This window comes from Sphaeramia orbicularis, chromosome 12 (genome assembly GCF_902148855.1).
Source record: "Sphaeramia orbicularis chromosome 12, fSphaOr1.1, whole genome shotgun sequence".
Taxonomy (NCBI): domain Eukaryota; kingdom Metazoa; phylum Chordata; class Actinopteri; order Kurtiformes; family Apogonidae; genus Sphaeramia; species Sphaeramia orbicularis.
Genome location: NC_043968.1, coordinates 4,717,114 through 4,743,353, shown reverse-complemented (window position 1 = coordinate 4,743,353; position 26,240 = coordinate 4,717,114). Strand labels below are relative to the sequence as shown.

General features: G+C 39.3%; 1 protein-coding gene across 1 annotated transcript in view; it reads right to left on the bottom strand.

Annotated features, from left to right (window-relative positions):
- LOC115429596 (probable E3 ubiquitin-protein ligase HERC1) overlaps positions 1 to 26,240 on the bottom strand; it is a 132,955-nt gene that overhangs the window by 11,962 nt on the left and 94,753 nt on the right. Inside the window, 18 exon segments of the mRNA XM_030149190.1 lie at positions 2,487 to 2,656; positions 2,828 to 2,997; positions 6,587 to 6,725; positions 6,857 to 7,026; positions 7,134 to 7,236; positions 8,085 to 8,207; positions 8,296 to 8,451; positions 10,889 to 11,070; positions 13,716 to 13,854; positions 13,943 to 14,068; positions 14,163 to 14,228; positions 15,043 to 15,214; positions 15,216 to 15,328; positions 18,417 to 18,590; positions 18,737 to 18,835; positions 22,695 to 22,823; positions 23,470 to 23,584; positions 25,385 to 25,584. Of these exon segments, the coding sequence (XP_030005050.1) occupies positions 2,487 to 2,656; positions 2,828 to 2,997; positions 6,587 to 6,725; positions 6,857 to 7,026; positions 7,134 to 7,236; positions 8,085 to 8,207; positions 8,296 to 8,451; positions 10,889 to 11,070; positions 13,716 to 13,854; positions 13,943 to 14,068; positions 14,163 to 14,228; positions 15,043 to 15,214; positions 15,216 to 15,328; positions 18,417 to 18,590; positions 18,737 to 18,835; positions 22,695 to 22,823; positions 23,470 to 23,584; positions 25,385 to 25,584 (2,546 nt within the window).

Sequence of the window (26,240 nt, the reverse complement as noted above, 5' to 3'; positions counted from 1 at the left end):
TGTTTTTCTTGTATTTTTTATACTTACATCATGGATTTTTTTACATGAATTTTTTGCCACTTACGGGTTAGGAACCAAATATGGTTATATATCATTATTATATCATAATATATCATTGACCTTGATTTTCTACATAACTACACAAAATTTGTAAAAAGGTAATTAAGTCTTGTTCTGTCCTCTAATAACACACTAAGGTTGAAATGTTGAATTTCAGAGTATTTCTATGAGTGCCCTACAAATCCAAATGCAGCATCCAGGAAATGTCGAGTCCATTAGGTGCAAAGATTATCCTTAAAGAAAAGATTCAAGGAATCTGGGTGGATCTGCATGTGTAAAGGGTAAGGGTTCAAGCCTGAGCTGAACATCCTGGTCTCTGACCCCTCAGATGACCCTGCATCCAGAACCTCCTTAGGAACAGAACCACACGGGTCAGAGTTACTGAGGAGAATCTGTGTCAAACTCTGCAAACATCAGTTCAGACTCTGTTAACTTGAAACAAGTGATGCAACCCTGTACCCGTGCACATCTACAGACTCATTTACAGGAAAAACAGAACAAGATTAGAAAACACCTCAGACCCTTAATCATTAGATGCTTTCAGTCTCTACAGCAGTGGTTTCCAACCGTTTGTGACCTCATTTTAACATCACAAATTTTCGGCAACCCCAGACATTCAAAACACAGACTTTTTTTTTGCTAAAATTAATTTGTTTTTGATCATGTAATAGTTTGCTGTACTATGTTACAAATAAATGTTAATTTTAGAGGACATCTAGGCTATATAATGTATATTATTATGGACGGAGGCAGAAAAAACAATAAGTCAAACTATGAATTATGAAATAGCTGCAGGATCTGAAACCAGCCTCAGAGAACATTTGACAGATGAACAGAACCACAGTGCTGCAGTTTCACACTCAGTTTGTCATGTCTGGTATATGCCATGGTTCTACTACGAGGAACCGGTTCGACTCAGCTCGGCTTGACTGGACTCTGATACCAGGTCCTATTCCAGACCCTTTCCACTCTGGTACCAGGTCCTATTCCAGACCAGGTCCACTCTGGTACCAGGTCCTATTCCAGACCCTTTCCACTCTGGTACCAGGTCCCATTCCAGACCAGGTCCACTCTGGTACCAGGTCCTATTCCAGACCCTTTCCACTCTGGTACCAGGTCCTATTCCAGACCAGGTCCACTCTGGTACCAGGTCCTATTCCAGACCCTTTCCACTCTGGTACCAGGTCCCATTCCAGACCAGGTCCACTCTGGTACCAGGTCCTATTCCAGACCCTTTCCACTCTGGTACCAGGTCCTATTCCAGACCAGGTCCACTCTGGTACCAGGTCCTATTCCAGACCCTTTCCATTCCAGACCCTCCCTCTTTCCAGTCCCTGGTCGTCATAGCGATGCGGTGCGTTCCTTCTGTGTGCTCTGCTCACAGTTGCTGATAAACTCACTGGTTGCCTGTTGTCTGGTCAAACTCCTGCTGAATGTTTGCGTCTGAACCTCCTGGACAAACCATGGTGTAGTTTTACAGACTGTCATCATGTGGATTCACCTACTGACAGATTTACTGGAAAAGGGCGGGGCATACAGACCACTCTGACCAATCAGAGGTCTGCAGTGTTTACACAGGGTCACCTTTAGGATCTGGTCCCCAGTCCTGGAACCTCAGAGGAGGAGAGACCAAAAAACTAGTACCAGGTACCAGAGTCCAAAAACTAGTACCAGGTACCAGATTCCAAAAAACTAGTACCAGGTCCCAGATTCCAAAAAACTAGGACCAGGTACCAGATTCTAAAAAAACTAGGACCAGGTACCAGATTCTAAAAAAACTAGTACCAGGTCCCAGATTCTAAAAAAACTAGTACCAGGTCCCAGATTCTAAAAAAACTAGGACCAGGTACCAGATTCCAAAAACTAGTACCAGGTCCCAGATTCCAAAAAACTAGTACCAGGTCCCAGATTCCAAAAAACTAGGACCAGGTACCAGATTCTAAAAAAACTAGTACCAGGTCCCAGATTCCAAAAAACTAGTACCAGGTACCAGATTCTAAAAAAACTAGGACCAGGTACCAGATTCTAAAAAACTAGTACCAGGTCCCAGACTCCAGGTCTTTTTCATAATGGAAATGCAAAAAGGCCGAGTCGAGTCGAGTCGAGCTGATACCACATAGTGGAAACGTGGCATTAGATTGTGATTGTCTCTGTAAACTCATCATATATTTTTTATTTGTAAGTTTTTATGTTTATTTTTATCAATTACTAGAAATTCCAGGCGAGCCCACATGGGGTCCCGACCCCAAGGTTGAAGAACACTGCTCTATAGGTTGTGACAAAATGGTAACATTACAATGTGTAAATATGTATAAAAGGCTAAACCAGGCAGTTTGAAAAAAAACCCAAACAACTCTAAGTGTAACAAGAAAAACTGTATTTTGAAAGGCTCCTGTCAGTAAAAGTGTTTGTGTTGTCATGTTTACCTTGTGGAAATGCGTTTCACAGTGATCTGTGGCCCGTATGTTTTGCCCTGGGTCATTGTTCTGCCGATGGAGCGGACCAGAGGCAGCGTGTTGACCTTGGGCGATAAAAGGCCCCGGAGCTCGCCCCGGATGATGCCTGTTGTCCCTGAACTGTAACGTGATGTGGACACCTGAATGGAAGCAGAGACTCACTAAGAAAAACAACATCAGAGGAACTCAAACAGGCTTTTACAGTGAGTGGATTATGAGACCCAGGTAGGATGCAGCGCTATTACCATCATTTCACTGATTTGACGGAAAAACAAGCGAGTAAAGAGGCAGAAAATGGGACCAGTGTTTACCGGGTTCTTGGTGTCCAGGTTGAGGAGCCTCCAAGACTTGTACATGAGATCAGAAAAGTGGTAGAGTACCCTGAGGCGCATGCTGAGAACGTCAGGACTGCAGTCTTTCAGGGTGTTGTACTGTGGAGGGACGGACTGGGGAAGGCCGAGCTGGAAGTTTCCAGAGCCACCTGGAGACGACGGAGCAAAAGGAGGCTGAAAAGTGGTCTGGATCAGGGCTCAAAAGTGCAGTCAGACTGTGTAAGCCCTGCTCATTGTTTCTACTTTGTGCCCCCTGAGTCCTCATTAGGACCTGAAAATCAATCACAGCACATGCTCTTTAACCCTTTATCGGGCAAGTGACTATTTTTGATCAAGATCTTTACCTCCACCAAGGAGGTTCTGCATTTTCCAGGGTTTGTTTGTTTGTTTGTTGGTTCGTTAGCAACAAAACTGAAAAAGTTATGGACGGATTTTGATGAAATTTTCAGGAAATGTCCGAAATGCGATGAGTTAAAAATGATTAGATTTTGGGAATGATCCAGATCACTGTCTGGATCCAGGAATTTTTAAAAAGATTCTTTATCATTGAGAGATAGGGATATTTTCAACATATGTATGTGGAACTGCACAATGAATGGTCAGAGTACTTGGTAAAAATAATACAAAATAAGTTCCCAACAGGTTCTACTAGATATTTGATCTGAATCCTCACAAAATTCTGGAAACCACGATCCAGTCCAAAGTCCAGGGATTATTTCAGTAGATCACAGCTTGGGAGACTGAGCTGCCTTGGCGGAGGTCTGCACTCTCTGAGTGCTTTTCTAGTTTTATTGAAGTTTTCTCAATATAATACAAGTGCAGTGCTGAGTGGTCATGAAAGAAATCTGAAGTAAGCAGGGGTGTAAATTAAATGCAGCTGGCACCATAGAAAAACAAAAACCAAACAAAAAAAAACCAAACAAAAAAAACAAAAAACAAAGCAAAACAGAGAAAACAACAAACTGTTCATAAAATAATCCCTCTTCAGTCATTGCCAGTGCACTAGAAATAATAAAGGATCACTCTCATCTGTGTGTTATTTATGCAATAAATTCTATACATTTTTCAAATCGTATTTTATATTCTTTGTGTGTTTTTTGTCCTTTTGTGTTTTTATAGTAGGTTAAAGTGAAAAATAATAGACAGATGATATAGATGAAGTTGTGCTGAAAAAACAGATCCCAAACATGGGTATAGGAAACATTTGTTTATATAGTATATAAAGGCAAAATCAAAAGGACTGAAAAACACACATTGCATGTGTTTTTCTTGTATATAAAAAAAAAATAAAAATTTTCTTCTCGCCCACCTGGGCGGTGTTTCCTTCAGATTCAGTCCTCAGGCCTGGGAGCCTGAGGGTTCTGTGTAGGATCTTAGCTGTTCCTAGGACTGTGCTCTTTTGAACAGAGATCTCTGATGTTGTTCCTGGTATCTGCTGATACCAGTACATATAAATAAATAAATAAATCTCGCCCCAGGGATTTTAACGACTACCGCCCAGTGGCTCTGACAGCCCACCTGGCAAAGACCTTGGAGAGGCTGGTCCTCCGTCATCTGCGCCCTCTGGTGAGCTCAACTGCAGACCCACTGCAGTTCGCTTACCAGCAAAACATTGGGGTTGAGGATGCTGTCATCTTCCTCATGCAGAGATCCCTGTGTCACCTGGAGAGGCCTGGAAGCACTGTGAGAATCATGTTCTATGATTTCTCCAGTGCTTTCAACACCATTCAGCCAGCTCTGCTGAGGGACAAACTGGACCATGAAGGAGTGAGCCAGAAACTGACACCATGGCTCGTGGATTTCTTGACCAACAGGCCACAGTTTGTGAGGACAAAAGGCTGTGAGTCTGACACTGTGGTCTGCAGCACAGGGGCTCCACAGGGGACTGTCCCGGCCCCCCTCCTGTTCACTATCTACACAGCTGACTTCACACACCACACAACAAACTGCCACCTGCAAAAGTTCTCGGATGACTCAGCTATTGTTGGTCTCATCAGCAATGGAGACGAAAATGAGTACCGAGAACTGAACCAGAACTTTGTGGCCTGGTGCCAGCGGAACTGCCTCCAGATTAATCCTGGAAAAACAAAGGAGCTGGTGGTGGACTTTCGCCATCACAAGGCCTCCCCTCCCTCTCCGGTGAACATCCAGGGTACAGACATTGAGATAGTGGACTCTTACAAGTACCTGGGTGTTCACCTGAACCAGAACCTGGACTGGGCTGCCAACACCCAGGCCCTTTTCAGGAAGGGCCAAAGCAGACTACATCTATTGCAGAGACTGAGGTCCTTCGGAGTGCAGGAGGCTCTCCTGAGGACTTTTTACAACTCTGTAGTAGCATCTGCCATCCTCTACAGTGTGGTCTGCTGGAGCAGCAGCATCACGGCAGCAGAGAGGAAAAGACTGAACAAACTGGTGAAGAAAGCCGGTTCGGTCCTAGGCTGCAGTCTTGATCCAGTCGAGGTGGTGGGGGACAGAAGAATGACAGCGAAGCTGTCATCAATCATGGACAATGTCTCCCACCCCCTACATGAGACTGGAAGAGCCCTAGAAAGCACCATCAGTGACCGGCTTCTTCACCCACGCTGCACAAAGGAGAGATACCGCAGGTCCTTCCTTCCCTCTGCTGTCAGACTGAACAACCAGTCCTGCTCCCAGTAGATCAATGCACAATGTGGAATAACAACCCTCCCTCTATCCCATCTATGCTGTATATACTCAAATCTGTATACATATATATATATATATATATATATATATATATATACATACATATATATTTATATTCTAACCATTGCACTACATCATACCAAACCATATTTGCACTATCCTTTTTAAACACTTTTTTATTCAAATTTATATGACTGCTCTTACGTGTATGTGCATGTTGTGTGTATGTTTCATGCTGCTGATAACACTGTGAATTTCCCCATTGTGGGATCAATAAGGAATATCTTATCTTATTTTAAATATATATATATATATATATATATATATATATATATATATATATACATATATATATATATACACACAGGGTGGGGAAGCAAAATTTCCAATGAACATTTAGTTGTTTTTTCTCAGCAGACACTACATCAGTTGTTTTGAACCCAAACATATACTGATGTCATAATCATACCTAACACTATTATCCATATCTTTTCACAAACTTTTGCCCATATGAGTAATCAGGAAAGCAAACGTCAAAGAGTGTGTGATTTGCTGAATGCACTCGTCACACCAAAGGAGATTTCCAAAATAGTTGGAGTGTCCATAAAGACTGTTTATAATGGAAAGAAGAGAATGACTATGAGCAAAACTATTACCAGAAAGTCTGGAAGATACTATTAAAGAAGAATGGGAGAAGTTGTCACCCCAATATTTGAGGAACACTTGCGCAAGTTTCAGGAAGCGTGTGAAGGCAGTTATTGAGAAAGAAGGAGGACACATAGAATAAAAACATTTTCTATTATGGACATTTTCTTGTGGCAAATAAATTCTCATGACTTTCAATAAACTAATTGGTCATACACTGTCTTTCAACCCCTGCCTCAGAATATTGTACATTTTGCTTCCACACCCTGTATGTATATATATATATATATATATATATATATATACATACATATATATATATATATATACACACACACACTGATAATATTAAGGTTGGACTTTTGTGTGGATTCAGGAGTTGAGGATGCACACATTAGGAAATGTCCAGAGGTCTTTGAATACCTGAGTTTTTCATGGAGGTAGAGGGGGTGGTCCATGCTGAACTATGGCAGCGACCTGCAGAGATCTGACGGATGTTTTTACCGTGGAGCGCCGTTATGATTGTGGGCTCCTTCACAGGGTTGGAGTGTCCAAGGCCCAGCTGAATCACACACACACACACACACATACAAAAGACAAGTAGTACTTGTGTGGAGTTCCAGATGTAAAATGAACACAAACTCCATATTTTACATCAGGAGTTTCCAGTTGCATCTTCAGGACCCTGCTTACTTGTCCCTCACTGTTGCAGCCCCAGGCGTAGACGTCTCCTGTGGAGGACAAAGTGAGGACGTGTTCGCAGCCCACAGCGATGTCTTCTATGAAGAGCCCCTCCAGAGACGGCACCACCTGAGGACACGATTTATTCTTGAGCATGGAGTCCGGCAGACCGATGAGGCGCTCTGAAAGGAAGGACGGATGACGTACAAAACAGTTACCACGCTGCGCTCCAAAAACGATGACAAAACTCTTTCACAGGTGGTAGATTTCTAAACTGTAACAAACGTACCTTGTCCAAAGGTGTAAACGTGTCCATCGCACGCTAAGGCCACAGAGAACTGAGTTCCACAGCTGACCTTCTTAATTCCCTTGTTACAAAGCTGCTCCACTTTCTGAAAATAGGAACAAGCAAAAATAATTCACCTTAACTTTACAAGTAACAATATATACATTTGAAATATCCATCAAAATGGATTCAAAGTGTTTTACTGTCGTGTTTACAGTAAAGAAACAGCTTTTCCTGTCCAATAAAAATCATACTTTACATGCAAACATATACTGTATCATGATCCTAGTATTGTGATTTGTATCATATCACCAGATTCTTGCCGATACACAGCCCTAAACTCACACAGTAACAGTTTTACTGCGCAGCACTGCTGTATATATGACCAGAAACGGCTTGAATCTTGAATCTAAAAATAGCATGGGAAAGAAAAAGAGAATTCATAAATATAAAAATGTATAAACTACTATTACTAAGATAAAAATACATATTTACATAAATGTGCAATATCTGGGTAACTGTACAAACTGCCAGAGGTAAGTGTGTTATATGTGCAAGACTGTCAGAGACGAACAGTATGACGAATATACAGTATGTGGGTGCATCAAGTGTCAGAGATGAAAAATTATAAATAAAATAATACATTTCCTCAACTCCGGTTAAAGTGTTGTGTGTACAAAGTGATTGGCCACTGGTGACCAAAACCACCTTTTATTTATTTATTTAAATTTCATTTCATTTATTTCATTTGCTGTGGTGTCTTATTCCTCTGTTACATGTCTCAGTGTTTGTCTTATTTTTTGTATGTTTGAAAAACTGAAAATGAATACAAATACACTGATCAAAAATAATACATTTCATGATAAGGATGTGTTTCTGGTACCATTCCCCAGAGCGATAGAATCAGATGTGGTTTCTCTTCCTTAATGAAAGTTTTATTCAGTCTTTACTTACATGTGGGTAGTACTTAGCTGTAGAAGAACCCGTTCCCAATTTCCCATAATCCCCATCTCCAAATGCCCACACAACCATGCCATCCAGTGAAACCGCCAGCGTGTGGTTAAGACCGCACGAAACCTGAAAACACACACCGTTTCCTGTTACATTTGAGACCATAAACATATACCTGCTAATCTGTGAAGTCTGACCACTGATCATTTGTTACCTGTCCCACATGGTATCCCTCCAGAGCAGCCACCCTTTCAGGCAGCATCTTGTTCGATGTCGACCTTTGACCCAGACGACCAGATTCACCGCTGCCAAATGTAAACAGTTTCCCATCTGCTGTAACTACAGCCGAGTGCCTGAAGCCACAAGCCAGCTGGGAACACAACAACAAATAAAGATAAAGTGTTGACAGAGTTTAGTCCAGCGCCGTCCTCCTCCGTCTGCTGGCCTCTCATGGCTGTTTCACCAAAACGCAACAACTGCTAGATACCACATTTTCATCTTAGATTACAGGAAGCAGAATATTTGATCCCAAGACTAATGTTCAAAGTTCACTGAAAAACATAAAGAACTAGAAAAGTACTCGGAGTGCACAGACCTCCGCCAAGGCAGGTCAGCCCCCCCCCATCACCACCAAAATGTAATCATTTGTTCCTTGTGCCAGTATCAACATTTACTGACGTTTTCATCCAAATCCGTCCAGAACTTTTGGAGTTATCTTGCACACGGACAGACAGACAGACAGACAGACAGACAGACAGACAGACAGACCAACGCCAGCAAAAACAGGACCTCCATGGCGGAGGAAATAAAAACATGAAACATCTTTACAACTTTTGTGGCACTTCCCAAATGGATTTTCCTTTCTATCTAACCTTTCATCATTGATTTTTAACCATTTATTCCAATATTATCCTCTGTATTTAGATTTTCTCCAGTGAAAATCATGTGTCATATTTTGAAATATCTGCCTATTCATTTCCTTTTCCTGAGTTCTACAGAGGGTCTGCACATATGTCACCCCCCCCAGGCCACGCCCCTCTAAGCCCAGGCCACGCCCCTCTCAGTCAGACTGAGTGTCTTAAACCAACCTGCTCAACATGACGGAGTATAGCAGTAAACACAGCCAGAGCAAAGGACCATGGGAAATCTGAAATTAAATGAAGGACAGTTGGACTGGACATGGATCTGTACCAGTTACCACAGAACAAGTGGTCCAGAACTAGGACCAGAACCAGCTGATCCAAAGGGTCTAAAACTAGGGCCCAGAACCAGCTGATCCAAAGGCTCCAAAACTAGGGCCCAGAACCAGCTGATCCAAAGGCTCCAAAACTAGGGCCCAGAACCAGCTGATCCAAAGGGTCTAAAACTAGGGCCCAGAACCAGCTGATCCAAAGGGTCTAAAACTAGGGCCCAGAACCAGCTGATCCAAAGGGTCTAAAACTAGGGCCCAGAACCAGCTGATCCAAAGGGTCTAAAACTAGGGCCCAGAACCAGCTGATCCAAAGGCTCCAAAACTAGGGCCCAGAACCAGCTGATCCAAAGGGTCTAAAACTAGGGCCCAGAACCAGCTGATCCAAAAGCTCCAAAACTAGGGCCCAGAACCAGCTGATCCAAAAGCTCCAAAACTAGGGCCCAGAACCAGCTGATCCAAAGGTCATTTCCAGTCCAGCGTGGACTGACCCCAGTGAATCTATGCCTGATCTACTGGGACTGAGCAGATGTACTGAGTCTAGTTCAGATCCAGTCCTTTATCCAACACAGATACTACTGCTGTGGACCAGCAGGGCACCACTGCATTCTGGGAAATTAGCAGATTTACACCACCTGGTTTAAATTAAGACGTTATTTTGATAATATTATGGATTTATTGTCGGAATATGACGACTTTAATCTCATAAACCAATGACATTTTTGTTAAATTATGACTTTTTTTTATAACTATGACTTTATTCTCATAACATTGTGATTCTTTTTGTATTCGACTTTATTCTCATAAAATTCCAGGTTTTATCTCATATTTTCTGACTTTCTTCTGGTAGTGCCCAGTGTTTTTCTTTTCTTCTGTGGTCCTAATACTCCGTCGTAGCTTTATTCTCCAGTTCCTCCGTATTTGTAAAACTAGGTTGGCCTCAGTTTCAGTTAGTTTACTAATCATGTAGGAGCACAAGGTTCACAATCACAAAATGAAGACAAAAACCATGAAAGATCTGATCATGAAACCAAGAGCTGCACTAAGAAGGACCGTTAGCCAAAACAATAGGTCATTTCAGGTCTGATTGGACCAAAAATACAGCATCAGTGAATGTTAGCTGACCCCAAACAGGACCCACAGATCTAGGTTTGGTTTCCTGGATTTGTGGATCCATCTCCTTCTCTCTTCTTTGTCTTTGGGTGTCTGTAAACGATAGCTCCCACTGCTTTAAGAACCTGAAAATACAATCAAACACAACAGCTCTGCCCCATTTTTATTAAATATTGTTCTTCAGTTTAGACAGGACTGAAGCCAACGCTGTCACTCATCTGCTTCTGTCTGACACTCAGTGGGCAGAACTGTGGGGACTTCCACTGGCGGTGACATCACGTGCAGACCCTCTGTTGTAGTCAGCATATTCCAATATTCTCAGATAATTTAACAGTCAGACACGGGGCTTTATCCACATAAATAATGACTTTACATGAATTGTATATCAGCTATCATACAGATATCCAAAGCCTTTCGTCACAGATTACACTGGGATCCTGTTTTTCACATTATTTTATCCCCTCCTTAGCTGCCGCCCAAGTGTTATAAAATAAGTCTGGTGTACCTGAACGACCTCCTCTCCTTGTAAGGCCTCAACCTGTTTGGGTCTCCTTTGCCTTTCGCTGTTCCCATGGCCTAGTTTTCCAAAATCTCCATCTCCCCAGCTGAACACCTCCCCAGTCTCAGTCAAGGCCAAGGAGTGTCCGTCAGAGCCACAGGACGTCACCAGCTGAGTCACTACATACCCTACACACACACACACACACACACACACACACATACACACACACACACACACACACACACACATCAACGAGTCACAAAAGACACCTGTGTTAGTTTTCATTCACCCAGGTCATCGTTCTTCTTGCTAGTTCTTCTAGGTTCAACTGGACTTGTTTTTAACCAACAACCTTCCACTCAAACACCCCCCCCCCACCCAAGTCTAGCAACTGTTAGCATCTTAGCTAATTAGAGCACGCTACATGTGCTTGACAGGATCTTTGTGTATTTCCTTGATACAAAATAAGGCTTTCATGAGGTGTTTCCACATCTTCAAACTTCATATTTTGTTTATCAGTCCTTCATCTGTTTTGTCCAGTTCAGCAGAAGGTAAATGTAGTCAGAATTTATGTCCGTGCACAGCGGTCTACGTGAACTAAAGACAAAACATGATTGAAAAACAGACCACAGCTGTTTACTACTACAGAACTGACACGGTTCGACTCAACACAGTTCAACCCCTTTTTCATCTGCTCAGAACAGCAGTTTGTAATTGTAAAAAAAGTCACTGTTGGAAGAATCGGTGCATAAAGAAGACAGATATCTTGTCAAGATTCTCCTGGTGGCCGGGAAGAAGGCCATAACACAGAACTGGTTTTCAATCATAGATGATAAACTAGTCATGTAATATCTTACATATAATAATAATAATAATAATAATAATAATAATAATAATAATAATAATAATACATCACACTTATATAGTGCTTTTTTGGACACTCAAAGATGCTTCACAAACAATCAAAACAAAAACAACAGAGGGAAAAAAAAGAAGCTAAAGAAAATGCAAGTTTGAGCAGGTGAGTTTTGAGTAGTGATTTGAAGTTTTGAATTGAGTCCGAGTTCCTGATGTTCCATATAAACTGAAGTTAAAGGAAAACCTCTTTATGAAAAACTGGGGAAAATGGCTGACATTCAAGGACAAATGTATCTGTTAAGGGACCTTAAACATTCTGACACCAACACAGTCTGTTCTGTTCATTGGTTTGTTTTTCTATTCTTTTGTTTCTTTTCCTGCTCCTCAACCTGAGGAGACTGTACTGTACTGATAAAAATGAGATATAAATAAAAATTGTATAAAAAAACCCAAAACAAAGTCACTGACTCATTCATTTCCATTGCAGTGTACTAGTTACAGGTCTCAGATTTGTCCGGACCCAGAACCAGGAAAACTACATCTCCATTGGTTCAAAGCAGAAGTAACGTTTTGTTGTGGCTCTTTTCCGGATTCTGATTGGTTAATGGTACTCCATCACCTCACCACACTGCCATCTACAGGTCTGGCATGCTCATGATGGTGTAGATATACAGGACCATGTAATCAAAGATTTTTCTGAAAACGGTAACATCTGCATGAGTTTTTTTTTTTAAACAGAGAGGGGGAAGTATCTGTTTTCTAAAATATACTGCTACGTGTAAACTCTCACATAATACCCACCAAGGACACTTACATTTAAAGGAGTCATATTTTGCTTTTGTAAATGGAAACCATGCATTGTAAAACATTTCCCTGTGGTCTCCATAAACTGTAAATGCTCTGCTTGGGTTTGAATTCTACATTCATTCAACTCCACAGGTCCATCTGCAACACTATTTCTGAGTAACAACACTGGAAAGGTCATTTTGAGCACTGGCCCTTTAAATGCCCCCCCCCCCCGGTTGTTGACCGTGCTGTTCTGTCCCGTTCAGCCCCTTGTGTTTATTAATACAACCAACAACTGAACATTTTAGGTAATCGCCTCAAAGTTTGGACATATTTTCAGTTTTAACTACAACCGCTGCTGCTGACAAACAATTATGTCGTACTGGAGAAATGTTCATTGGAAGTCTTGACCTTTTATGTGTAAATGTCGTGACGTAACTAGTTATTCAGTGAAAAAACTCAAGATTTAATTCAAGATTTTTTTTTGGCTTTTTCAAACAAAAAAAAAAAATCTGCTGATGGAACAAGTGAAAATTATCTTGGTAAGATTTCTTGTAATAAGATTTTCCAGATCTATTGTCTAAAAATCAGTTCTTATATCTCACTGAACAGTTCCTCTTTAGGTGATTATGTTTGATTTTAAGTGTGTTGAGATATTTTGATCAGAAATGAGAAAAATACACTTGGTAAGATTTAGATTTTTTGCAGTGTAGACGTAACAAATTAAGCAAATTAAGACCTTATATGAGCAAATGTCATCACGTAACTAGTTACAGACGTAACAAATTAAGCAGGAATTCAAACAGGTTGTAGAAATCCACTTGATTTTTGCTGAAATGAAAATAAAAATAGTTTTGCAGCAGCTGGAGGGTTGAAATTCAAACTGTATGAACTATTAGGGTCCAAATACACAAAGAAATGAACCAAAGACTAAGAAAAGTGGGTTTAACAAAATATGAGCCCTTTAAGTTCATTAGCGTATGGATTAACACCTCCCCCCACAGGTTTATTCATCCAACCCCCCCACGAGCTGTTAGACCTGAAGACGTCTCTTGGATGAGACACGAAACGTTTTCAAAAGAGCTAAACTAGTCCAGTTGAACGTAGACGAACAGACACACTCTTCAAACATTCAGCAGTTCAACCAAACTGGAGACCACATTCTGCCTTCCACCATCGTCTGCACCTTGAAAAGCAGAGATAATAGTTGGGACGTAGAGATCGTCAGAATTGCCCTGACCCAGTCTGCCGTACTGTCCTTCCCCTACAGCCAGTACGGTCCCGTTGGACTGGACCAGGAAGGTGCAGTTCTGACCGCACACCACCTGAACGACAGCGAAAACACACAACAGTGCATTAGAAAACAGCAGCCATCCAGGACACAGTGGACGTGTTGAGTGTCAGAGCTCCGACCTGTTGTGTCTGTAGCAGAGACGGGGCTAGCGTAGGGATCATCAGGTTGGTTCCCATTCCTGCCAGTTGGCCATAGCGTCCGTTTCCCCACAGGTACACGTCACTCTTCCCACCTTGTTGCCAGTCCTGAAAAACAAACACCAACAAGTCAATTTTGTAGAGAATTCTTAAGTAATTGCTAATTGTAAATCATTGTTTTTCTGGCCCAGTGAGTGGTTACCTCTGGTCTGGTGGTGGCCCATGACATCAGCTGTTCATCCATCCTGAAGCTCCATTTACTGTTGTCCTAAAAGACCAGGAATTTTAGACAAATCCATTTAATACACTGTAGAAGCCAATGATGTAATAATGACCGATAACGTAATAACAGCTGATAACATAATAAATTACCATTTTTAAAATGTAATAGGCCAATAACGAAATAAAAGTCCTGAACGAATTTCTGAAAGAATTTCTTTTTTATCTGGCCAGTAACGTAATAACCAGCCAATAACGTACTGAGTTACTACGTTATTGTTTCTCATTTTCTCATTTTTCTCTTTGTATATTATTTTTCATTTGTTTGTGGTTTTTCTACCTGCATTTTTCTCTGCACTTGCTTGTTGTATGATGCTGCTGTTAACTGTGAAATTCCCTCATGGTGGAATAAATGTCATGCTTTGTTATGTTATGTTATGCTATGCTATGCTATGCTATGTTATGCTATGCTATGTTATGCTATGTTATGTTATGCTATGTTATGCTGTTATATTATGCTATGTTATATTATGTTATGTTATGCTATGCTATGCTATGTTATGCTATGCTATGTTATGTTACGCTACGTTATGTTATGCTATGCTATGCTATGCCATGTTATGTTATGTTATGTTATGTAGTGTTACGTTGTGCAATGCTATGCTAGGTTATGTTATGTTATCTTAACATGAACATTTAGAAAAATTAGACAGTTATCATGTAGAGGCTTCTATTGCTGCAAAAAAAACTATTAACAGTTTTCACTTTGAACCATTTCTGAATAAAAAAAAAACGACCACAAAAATACATGTATCTTTCCTGAACAGAGTTCAAACTGCACAAAGCAGGTTTCCATTGCTCACCAGCGCCAGCGCAGTGTCTGCGTCCAACACCTCATTAAACTCTGTCACCACAAAGGATTCTGGGAAGGCGGTACCGCTGGCGATGGCCTCTGCGCTGCGGACCGTGGTGGCGTACGTGGTCAACCAGCTCCACTCTGATGGGCAGGAGTGGGCGTCCGGGGTGCTGTGGTGGGGGGGGCCGTGGGTAATGGCACAGGTGTTTTTCTAAGGACAAACCCACTGTGAGCGAAGCCAGCGTCTGCAGGAAGGCACTGTGGACCAGCTGGTCACCGGCCGCCACGTGGGTCTGCAACGGAACGACAAGACCCATGTTAAATGAGTCTGAGGCCGAAAAGCTGACGTGAAATAAAAGGAAAATGGTTTACTGAGGTTAGAAAAGGACTACAGTGATGAGAGCATCCACACTGTTGGATGATGAATATTCTGTTACAAAAAGGTGCTGACACTGAACTCCAGCTGGATCTAAACCGCAAAATAATTCATCACATATGGCAGAACATTAACCCTTTAACCCCTGATGTGTCTGTGGTGAGCATTCTGAATGTATGATTTATTACGATTTTAAGAAAAATCTCCAAACATGCTGACAGAATAGACATCTGAGCATGCTCAGTTCACCCCCCACCGCCTGTGTAATGGGGGCAAAACACAGAGCAGTGAGTGAGACCGACTCACTATAGAATTTTTTTTTTTTTTTTTTTTACACAGTTTTCTTGGCATTTTTGTTTTTGTTTTTACTGTTGTTTGTAGTGTTGTGATGATTTTTTGTTTTTTTTGTTTTTTTTTACACAGTTGTCCTTGTGTTTTTTTCTGTTTTGTTTTTACTGTTTGTAGTGTTGTGGTGATTTTCTTTTTTTTTTTTTTTTTTTTTTTACACAGTTGTCCTTGTGTTTTTTTCTGTTTTGTTTTTACTGTTGTTTGTAGTGTTGTGGTGATTTTCTTTTCTTTTTTTTTTTTTTTTACACAGTTGTCCTTGTGTTTTTTTCTGTTTTGTTTTTACTGTTGTTTGTAGTGTTGTGGTGATTTTCTTTTTTTTTTTTTTTTTTTTTTTTTTACACAGTTGTCCTTGTGTTTTTTTCTGTTTTGTTTTTACTGTTGTTTGTAGTGTTGTGGTGATTTTCTTTTTTTTTTTTTTTTTTTTATACACAGTTGTCCTTGTGTTTTTTTCTGTTTTGTTTTTACTGTTGTTTGTAGTGTTTTGGTGATTTTCTTTTTTTTTTTTTTTTTACACAGTTGTCCTTGTGTTTTTTTCTGTTTTGTTTTTACTGTTGTTTGTAGTGTTGTGGTGATTTTCTTTTTTTTTTTTTTTTTTTTTTTTTTTACACAGTTGTCCTTGTGTTTTTTTCTGTTTTGTTTTTACTGTTGTTTGTAGTGTTGTGGTGATTTTCTTTTTTTTTTTTTTTTTTTTTTTTTTTTTTTTTTACACAGTTGTCCTTGTGTTTTTTTCTGTTTTGTTTTTACTGTTGTTTGTAGTGTTGTGGTGATTTTCTTTTTTTTTTTTTTTTTACACAGTTGTCCTTGTGTTTTTTTCTGTTTTGTTTTTACTGTTGTTTGTAGTGTTGTGATGATTTTCCTTTTTTTTTTTTTTTTTTTTTTTAACAGCTTTTTACCGAGTTTTGACTGTGTAATTAATTGCTTTTTGGAGTTCAACCAGGTACCAAAAAGCAGCTGAACTGATTTAGAAAAAAAGAGCCCAAAACAAAAACTGCTGGGCCTAAATTCAAATCCTTGTTGTTGTTCAGTGTGTTCCAGTTCACAGTTCATGTTCAGCATCCTAAATCTCTTACTGATGTCCATTCTGAGTGTCTTATTTAGTAAAAACCTGTCAAACTTCAGTTCCTCTCTTTGTCTTTCTCTGTTCTTCCACCTGTTTTGACCCTAAAACACAGTAAAACAAAACCACTGAAGAAAAGGAACACAAGCCCAAACTCACAGCAGCGTTAAAGAACCTGAAACAGACGACTATTCACAGCTGCACGTTTACCTGGAATAACGTCTGAGGGGTTAAAGGGTAAACAGTGTTCAGAGTTTATTTTTCTGTTAACTTAATTCCTCACCGCTCAGAGGTGTGTGGACCTGCTGTGTTTTAGTCATATCAGTCTGTGACACACAGTGCTAACGTGACGTGTTGAATGTGATGTCCTGTAAATTCAGATGCATTCAGATTTACTGTCAGTGTTTATAGCATTCAGCAAAAACCCTCTGAAAGGGACGCCAATGATATCATTCACCTCTGTCAGTGTCACTGTGGTTATGGTGTGGATTCTTCTACATACACTTATAGTTCTTAGTGTCTCCAAGAATTGAAAAAGAAGATCATCTGCACATATGTGAAACTAAGAAACAAACTTATATTGAATGTAATCAGTTAAAAGCCATGTCACTTATAGAGTCACTTTGTAAACCCTCTTCCTTTACACCAGGGGGGTCAAATGCATTTTAGTTCAGCCCAGTGTGACCTCAAGTGGACTGAACTGGTAAAATAATACGCATAAAAACCTGTAAATAATAATCCAACATTTTCTCTTTCTCATAGTGTAAGACTTATCTTACTTTATGAAAATGTGAATAACCTGAACAACCACGTACACCCTGAAATATCTTTAAAAAAATAAGTTTAATTTCAACACTTCGATGTCGTGGCTTATTACAGATCACAGTCGATCTACAAATGCACAAAACATCTGTAACAGGCCTACTATTGTTAAAACTGCACTTATTTTTCTAAAAAATCTCAGGTTTGCCATATTTATTCAGGTTATTCAGTTTATTTATTTATTTGTTTCCCGTTCTTTCTTTGTTTGGAAACACAGGTCATACAAAACTTCCCTGTCAGGTTCGTTTCAGTAGCCACACACCGAATTGAACAAAGATGCCAGTCCAAGTTTTTTAGTAGAATATGGAACAAATAAAAAACACAAATTAAAAAAAGTTGGCGGGGGGAGAGGGCTTGTTCCGCTTCTTCATTAACACGTTAAGACAAAATACGGTGTGTTTGTTTGCATTAACCTAGACAAAAATGTATATCATATAAATGTTATCACATGACCAATGTATTCAGTTACAGGTTATTCAAATCTTATTGTGACAGGATAGTTAATATAATTTTACTTTTTTCACATTAAATCAACAACAAAATTTGGAGTTGTCATTATTTTTAGGTTCTTATCATATGGATGTTCTACATCTATTATAGTGGACTGGACCATCTGACCGGCTCCATTTGGCCTGTGGGCCTTCTGTTTGGCACCCCTGCCCTGCACATTTATATATATTCAGGTTTTAAAGACAATAACGAAAACATACTACATTTATGACCAACTCAAACCCAAACACACCACACACACACATAAGAAAACCATGTCAGGAATGACCCTCTCATAGTTGTACTGCTCCTGTAACAGCAGAGGAAGCCTCTCCAGGAAAACAGCCAAACACGGAGCCCGATTTAGACCCAGGATGTTCTGGCTTCTGAGGACCATGCGACAGGAAGCCAGCACGTGGTTCTGGCTGATCCAGTCGGGGGTGCAGCAGATCAGTAACACGTCCTGGGAAAGAAACCGTCACAGGTGTCACGATCGATAACATGAAACTGTAACAAGACGAGCAAGGAAGATAAAATCTGGCCTCTCTGCTGTTAGACTACAGGATTAAAAGTAGTCGTATTGAAGTTATTAAAAGTCATCCACATTACCTTTGACCTTCCAAAGCAGGCAGCCACTCCCAGGTTTGGTATCCAGGTAGTACTGACCACTGAACCCAAACCTGTCACCGTCTGTAAGACCGAACCGTCCTGCACCCAACACAAACACAAAGGCCTCAGTTCTGAAAGGGGGACACGTTACACATGCCAGTGCAGTGGTACCTTGACTTGACTTAAATTAAAGGTGCGGTGCAACCTCCAACATTTAAATCTTGGTTTCTGGATCTTTTACATCACAGGTGTCAAACATGTGGCCCGGGGGCCAGTCCGGCCCACCAAAGGGTCCGGTCCGGCCCCTGGGATGAATGTGTGAAATGCAAAAATTACACTGAAGATAATAACAGTCAAGGATGTTCAAATCATTTTAGGTCATTTCAATCTAAAAATGATCAGACCAGCCAAATACTATCAGAATAACCTATAAATTATGAAAACGGCAAATTTTTCTTTGTTTTAGTGTAAAAAAAAGTTACATTACACAAGAATATTTACATTTACAGACTAGCCTTTTATTAAAAATGTGAATATCTGAAATGTCTTCAGAGAAGTATGTGGAATTTTAATGATATTCTGCCTGTTATTGGATGTTTTGTGTATTTGTCGATCCAGTGTGATCTGTAAGTTGTGATTCACATGTAGAAATGATAAACTGAGGTGTAATATTGTTAACATTATACTTATTTTTGTTAGGAATTTTCAGGTTGTTCAAACACTACAAACAAAAAGTTAAGGATATTTTTAATTTTGGGGCTATTTTTTTCACTTGGGATTCTTGCACTGCGCTTCTTACTTTTTTTTGTGTGAACTGAAACACAGTTTTTTAACGACCATAGTTTTATTTACAAATGGCAAAAATGACCCCCCAAAAAAAAATTACCCAAAAAAATGAAATATCCTTAACTTTTTGTTTGTAGTGTATTTGCTCATGTTATGTTCGAGTACAATTCGTACATGTAAACATTTTCATTACAGAGTTTTACTTTTTTCACTCAAAAGTTCTTATCCTATTATTTATATTATTTGACTGGTCCAGTCCACTGCAGATCAGATTAGGCTGAATGTGGAACTGAACTAACATGAGTTTGACAGCCCTGCTTTACATCATTTAACAGGAAAAAATCAGATATTCTATAAGAGGATGTGCCAAGAAGTTTTTCAGTACCTGTAACCTGATCTGAGTCACAAAAGAGGTCGATCCCTCACTTATTCCACAGTAGGCTGATTAAAACGAGTCTGTGACTAATGTCTGTGTTCCTTATTTATTTATTATTATTATTATCAATTTCCTTTTTTCTTTTTTTTTTTTGGTGCAACAGGGTGGGAATGTTCATGGGTTTGGATTAAAAAACAAAAAACAATGACTGTATTATGCTTTTCTGTGGCTCAATATGTAATAAAAACACTGAACAAAAAAAGTTAGATTGAAGTGAGTACAGATACGTTTTAATGAACCACTGTGGCCACAAGTGACTGTTAAGAGCCGGCGCTAACACTAGTAGAGTGGTTTACAGCCATGATGTCTATTTAAATATCACCACTAGCATTAACTCTGACCTTCAGACAGATTTGCAGCAAAGAAATTGTTAAGAAAAGGTGAAGAATTTCCGATGTAAAATGACAAATGTATGTTTTTCTTCTGTAAAAGCCCACCCATGAAAATGGAATGTATGATTATTATGTCAAAACCTGCTGATTTCTGAGCCAGTGAAGATAAAAATGCTATATTCTGTTGCTTATTTTGCTATTATTTATCCTAACATTTTTGAAAGAAAAAGAAAGAAATCTTCGTAAATTAAAAAAAAGTACTGTATTCAAGTCTTTCTATTCTTTATCGCATGATCTTTAACTGAGGGTCAGTTATAAAACAATGTAAATACTTTTTTTTCCCTTTTTTTTTGGTGCAACAGTGTGGGAATGTTCATGGGTTTGGGTTAAAAAACAAAAAACAATGACTGTATTATGCTTTTCTGTTGCTCGATATGTAATAAAAACACTTTGAACAAAAAAAAGGTGGGGTCAGATGTTTTCTTGGAGCATTTTTTTTTACTATATTGCTTAAAATCCCCTTCACACCCTGATTATAACCACTTAATATAATGCTCTAACACAAAAAATAAAAAAAAAACCTGTGGAACGGACAGGACTGAAAAAACACCATCCAATCATTTTAAGCGCCCAATCAAAATGATTGAACAGTCATATGTCTATCAAACTCAACTGCCATTTGTCCCGCCCCCCTCTGTTCGTACCCCTCTGTGTGCATGAATTCGTCCTCAGAGGTTTGGAGCAACTGGTACAGGAAACGAAGAAAGAGCCAGAGCTTGGCTATGTTAGTTATTACCTACACCAAGGAGGTTCTGTTTTTGACAGGGTTTGTTTGTTTGTTGGTTGTTTGTTGGTTTGTTTGTTTGTTAGCAAGATAACTCAAAAAGTTATGGACAGATTTTCATGAAATTTTCAGGAAATGTTGATACTGGCACAAGGAAGAAATGATTACATTTTGGTGGTGATGGGGGGACAGATCTGCCTTGGGGGAGGTCTGCGCTCTCCAAGTGCTTTTCTAGTATTAGGATGGAAAGTTCACCAGTAGGGCTGTAAGAAAATATCTGTTCTGTAATATATTGTGATATTTCATTTCACAATACTGTATGGATATTAAAAAGTACTGTATGGATATTTTTAGGTGTTTATTCAAATGCAGATATTGTGGAGGTTCATTTTTGTTTTTTGTTCATATTTTATTTATTCTTATTTCACACTCTTTTATTCAATAATGTTGGTTCCTTTGTTGGATTGAACTCAAATCCTGTTCTGATGTTAGTTGTGAACTAATAGAATCTGAACATTTGAACAGGATCTGAAACTGGAATGTCTGTAAAACAGAATTTCAGTTTGAACACAGGTGGAACATTTGGTGATAGAACATTAGATCCTGTTGGGATCAAATACAAATGTGTTTAGTATTTGTGCAGATTTCTGCTGGAATTCAATTCTTCAAGGAAATAATCATTTAAAAAAACAAACAAACAAAAAAATGGCCTTTTTAACAGTATCATGATATATTGTGATATATCGTATCGTGATCCTAGTATTGTGATTTGTATCGTATTGTCAGATTCTTGCCGATACACATCCCTGTTCACTGGCAAACAGTTTTGTCACCAACATAAATCAGTCGGAAATGTAGCGTTAGTCAGATGGGTCTGAACTGGGTCTGTTCTGTAGAGCGGGGGGGCTGGAGCAGACTGAATGGGGTATGCATGGATCGGGGTCGGAGGTGGGTGAATTGTTGCTGTGCAGCGCTCGTGAACCTTCCAGAACAAGCACTGCACACACCAGTGCTCTGGAGGCGTGGCTTCAGGGGGATGTCTGAAGAAAAGGGGTTGGACTTTTCAATTGAGTATTTTCCAAATGTAGCTTGTTTGAACCGTTTCTAAGATCTCAGACCCCACCTTTAAACTCATAAATCAAGGTACCACGGTAGTGTAAGTATCTGTGTTTTTTTTTTTTTTTCCAACCATTGTTTATTTGGAGTTTTGTAGAAATTGGGCAATACAAACACTGTATCATATGTGACACATCAATTGAAAATAAACTGTTGCACAATTTCCTTTTTTTTTTTACATGCAAACAAACCCAAGAACAAGTACACCAACCTTCTCCATTAACCAAAAAAAAGCCAAAAAAACAAAACAAAAGGGCTTAAAAGGTTCACATTTAGAATATTGATGCATTATGTGTTACAAAAGGTACATTACTGAATAGAAAAAAAAAAGAAAAATTAGTCAGAAAAATGACCATGAAGGTCAATCTGGAACAAAGTGGAAATCTGTTTTCCTGACTAGTTGAAACAAAGGATTCCAGATTTGTGAAAATGTATGTTTTGTTATTTTTTTTTAATGATCCCTCCTCCGTGGCCTGGGTGCATCAGTGCCTGTGGTTTTCTGACCTGTAAAGACCAAATGTTGAGCAGTCCTCCTATCCCTCCAGAAACCAGAGCCAGTCCGCTGGAGCAAAAGGCCAGGGACTTCACCGCTGTGATGTGGCCGTGGAGAACAAACACACACTTTGCACCGTCCTGTTGGAAAAGTCAAACAGAATGAGGGGATGACGGATCATGACCTGTGAGCCAATAATCCACGTCTGGGTCTGTCAGTCATGACCACATCTGGACTGATCCACTGAGACTTTCAAACACCCAGGCCCCTTCTGTGGTTGAACTCCAGCCACTTCTGGAACCACCACAGATCACTGAAATACCTGTTACACTTCCATCAGTTCCACTTTATAGAACTGTTTCACTCCATATCACTGCCCTGAAATGTGTCAGTACAGTCAGTAGTCTGTATTTACAGGACTGTCCAGGAAGTTCTTTTAGAGGTAGTTCTTTAGCAGGTGTCTGTTACAGGAAATATACTCACATTAACATCAGCCTGCTACTGACCCACTGTTCTGCTCTGTTTGTTTGTTTTGTGTCTTCTTGTGCTGAATGCAAAACTGAGGAATACTGGAATATCTATGTATCTATCTATCTGTCTGTCTGTCTGTCTGTCTGTCTGTCTGTCTGTCTGTCTGTCTGTCTGTCTGTCTGTCTGTCTGTCTGTCTGTCTGTCTGTCTGTCTGTCTGTCTGTCCTCAAATAAAAAACAAAACAGGAAACAAAAACAAATAGCGTTTCAAAACCAAACATGTATAATCACAGATCCACCACAGACTCAAACTGACCTTGGTTTCAGTGTTTTTCTCCTGGCTGGAAGAGCTGCTCTTTATTTTGGGCAGTGACACAACACTTCCCCCCTGTGGCACTGTCCAGACGTACACAGAGCCATTCTGACAACCTCTGCACAACAATGGAGAGAAACAGATGAGAAGAAAAAAACATCTGTACATACATGTCAGATCTGACCTAGAACCTTATATTAACTCATAAAGACCCAGTGCTACTTTTGTGGCAGTTCCCAAATTAATTTTTCTCTATTTCTACCTTTTTTTAACTGATTTATCACCATTTTTTAAAAATATTATTATCTTCTGTATTTTGCATTTTTTTGGTGTAAAGCATGTGTTTTCCTATATTTCATTCACAGATCATGTAGATGTTCAGGAACACTCAGAGTAAATTCAAAGTTCATTATACCAAAACAGAGAAAAATTAGGAAAAAGTGACGTTCTCAGCAAAGACATTGCTGATCGAATGTAAAAATAAGTGTGTCCATCCACTGTCATCAATCCAACTCAGTGGGTTTTACTGGTGAATCAATGTTGGAGAAGATGATTTACCACCATTTGATGCAATATTATCCTTTCTTTTTTTTTTTTTTTTTTTTTTACTTTTTTTCAGTGTAAATCATGTATTTTTCCATATTTAATTCACTGATCATGTAGATCACAGGTGTCAAACATGCGTCCTGGGGGTCAAATCCAGCCCACCAAAGGGTCCAGTCCAGCCCTGGGGATGAATTTGTGAAATGCAAAAAATTACACTGAAGATATGAACAATCCTTTTAGTTCAGGTTCCACATTCAGACCAATTCAATCTCCAGTGGGCAGGACCAGTCAAATACTGTCAGAATAACAGAGAAATAATGACAACTACGAATGTTTCTGTTTGTAAATGTAAATATTTTCATGTATTTACACTAAAACAAAGTATAATTTCACAAAAACTGTGAATAACCTGAACAAATATGAATAATCTGAAATGTCTTAAGAGAAGTAAGTACAATTTTAACAATATTCTACCTGTTATTAAATGTTTTGTGTGTTTGTAGATCCACTGTGATCTGTCAGTTCTAATGAACATGTGGAAATGATAAACTGAGGCAGAACAGTGTTCAAGCTACACTGATTTTTCAGTTTGTTCATATTATTCATGTTGTTTTAATTTCGTTGTACATATGTATAATGACAATAAAGGCATTCTATTCTATTCTATTCTATTCTATTCTATTCTATTCTATTCTATTCTATTCTGTTATTCCCATCTTTTGAAAGGATAGTTTTAGATGTAAACCTTTTCATAATGTAAATTTCCTCTTTTCATAGAGAAAAGTTTGCAGTTGACATTATTTCTATATTATTCTGTTCTTATTTGACTGGTTCGGTCCACTGCAGATCAGATTTAGCTGAATGTGGAACTGAACTAACATGAGTTTGACAGCCCTGATGTAGATCTTCGTTAACTTTCCGAGATAATTCAAAGGGTATTAAAACAAAACAGAGAAAACTGAAGAAAAAGTGACTTTTTCAGTCAAATCTGTCATTAACTGAACATAACCCCAGTGTGTCCATCCACTGTCATTGATCCAACTCCATGGGTTTGACTGGAGAATCAATGTTTAAGAAGATGATGGTGTTTCCATGGTAACTACAGAGCCTCTGAACGTCCAAATGGGTCATATCTGATGACCATGAAAAGACGACAAACTGTATTTGACACCAGTTACTGACATGTATTGATAGAATGAGTGGCTGAACAGGTATTAAACAGTTCAGCTCAGTGTGTGGTCGGTGGCTCTTTGGGTCTCTGTGGGTTCAGCTCCATCACATTTTAATATGTTCAGTAATTCTTTGTCCATCATTATTTCTGTTGCTAAGTTCTAGTCAGTTTATTCCGATCCATTCAGATAGAAACACCTACACAGCCATCAGGAGCCTGGGGTCGGGGGCTCTCCCTGGGAGTGCGCACCATTCAGTGGTGTTAACGGTGCCAGTGTGGACCAGGGAGTGCAGGGTGGTCCAGCTGGTTCCAGAGCGCCCCAGGATCTGCACCACCTCAGATTTAGCCAAACACAGGAGCAGGTGACCAGTGGGGTCCCACTGAAGGGAGGTGATACTGTCCTGCACCGCAGAGGGAGGGTTAGTGATACCACTGGAAAATCAGAGGGAAACGACACAAAACAGGACACACTGCATCTGACACAGATTTGAGCTGTGGGTTCTCTGGAGCTCAGATTAGATTAGATCGAACTAAACGGATCCTTTGGGCAGATCCCTCAGAAAACGGAGCTTCCAACAGCAGCACAAGACCAGATATACGCACAAGAAATAGCACAAGAAAATAGCAAAACAATAACTATTAAAAAAAAAAAAGAAACAGTATTGAAAAAAAAAACAGGAAATTGAACATTATAAAGTAGTGGAAACATTATGTGTATGTATGTGTTTCTACTAGTATTTTATAATGTGCAAGTGCCAGTTTTTTTCCAATACTGTTTTTCTTTTTTTTTAGAGTTATTGTTTTGATATTTTCTTGTGGTATTTCTTGTGTGTGTGTGTGTGTGTGTGTGTATATAGTTTAATAATCACAGGATAGAAGTTATAATAATGTGATAGCAGTAATAATAATAATAATAATAATAATAATAATGATGATGATACTACTACTACTACTACTACTACTACTACTTATAATAATAATAATAATAATAATAAAAGCAGTAGTAATAGTAATAATTGTAGTAATAGTAGTAATAGTAATTGTAGTAGTAGTAGTA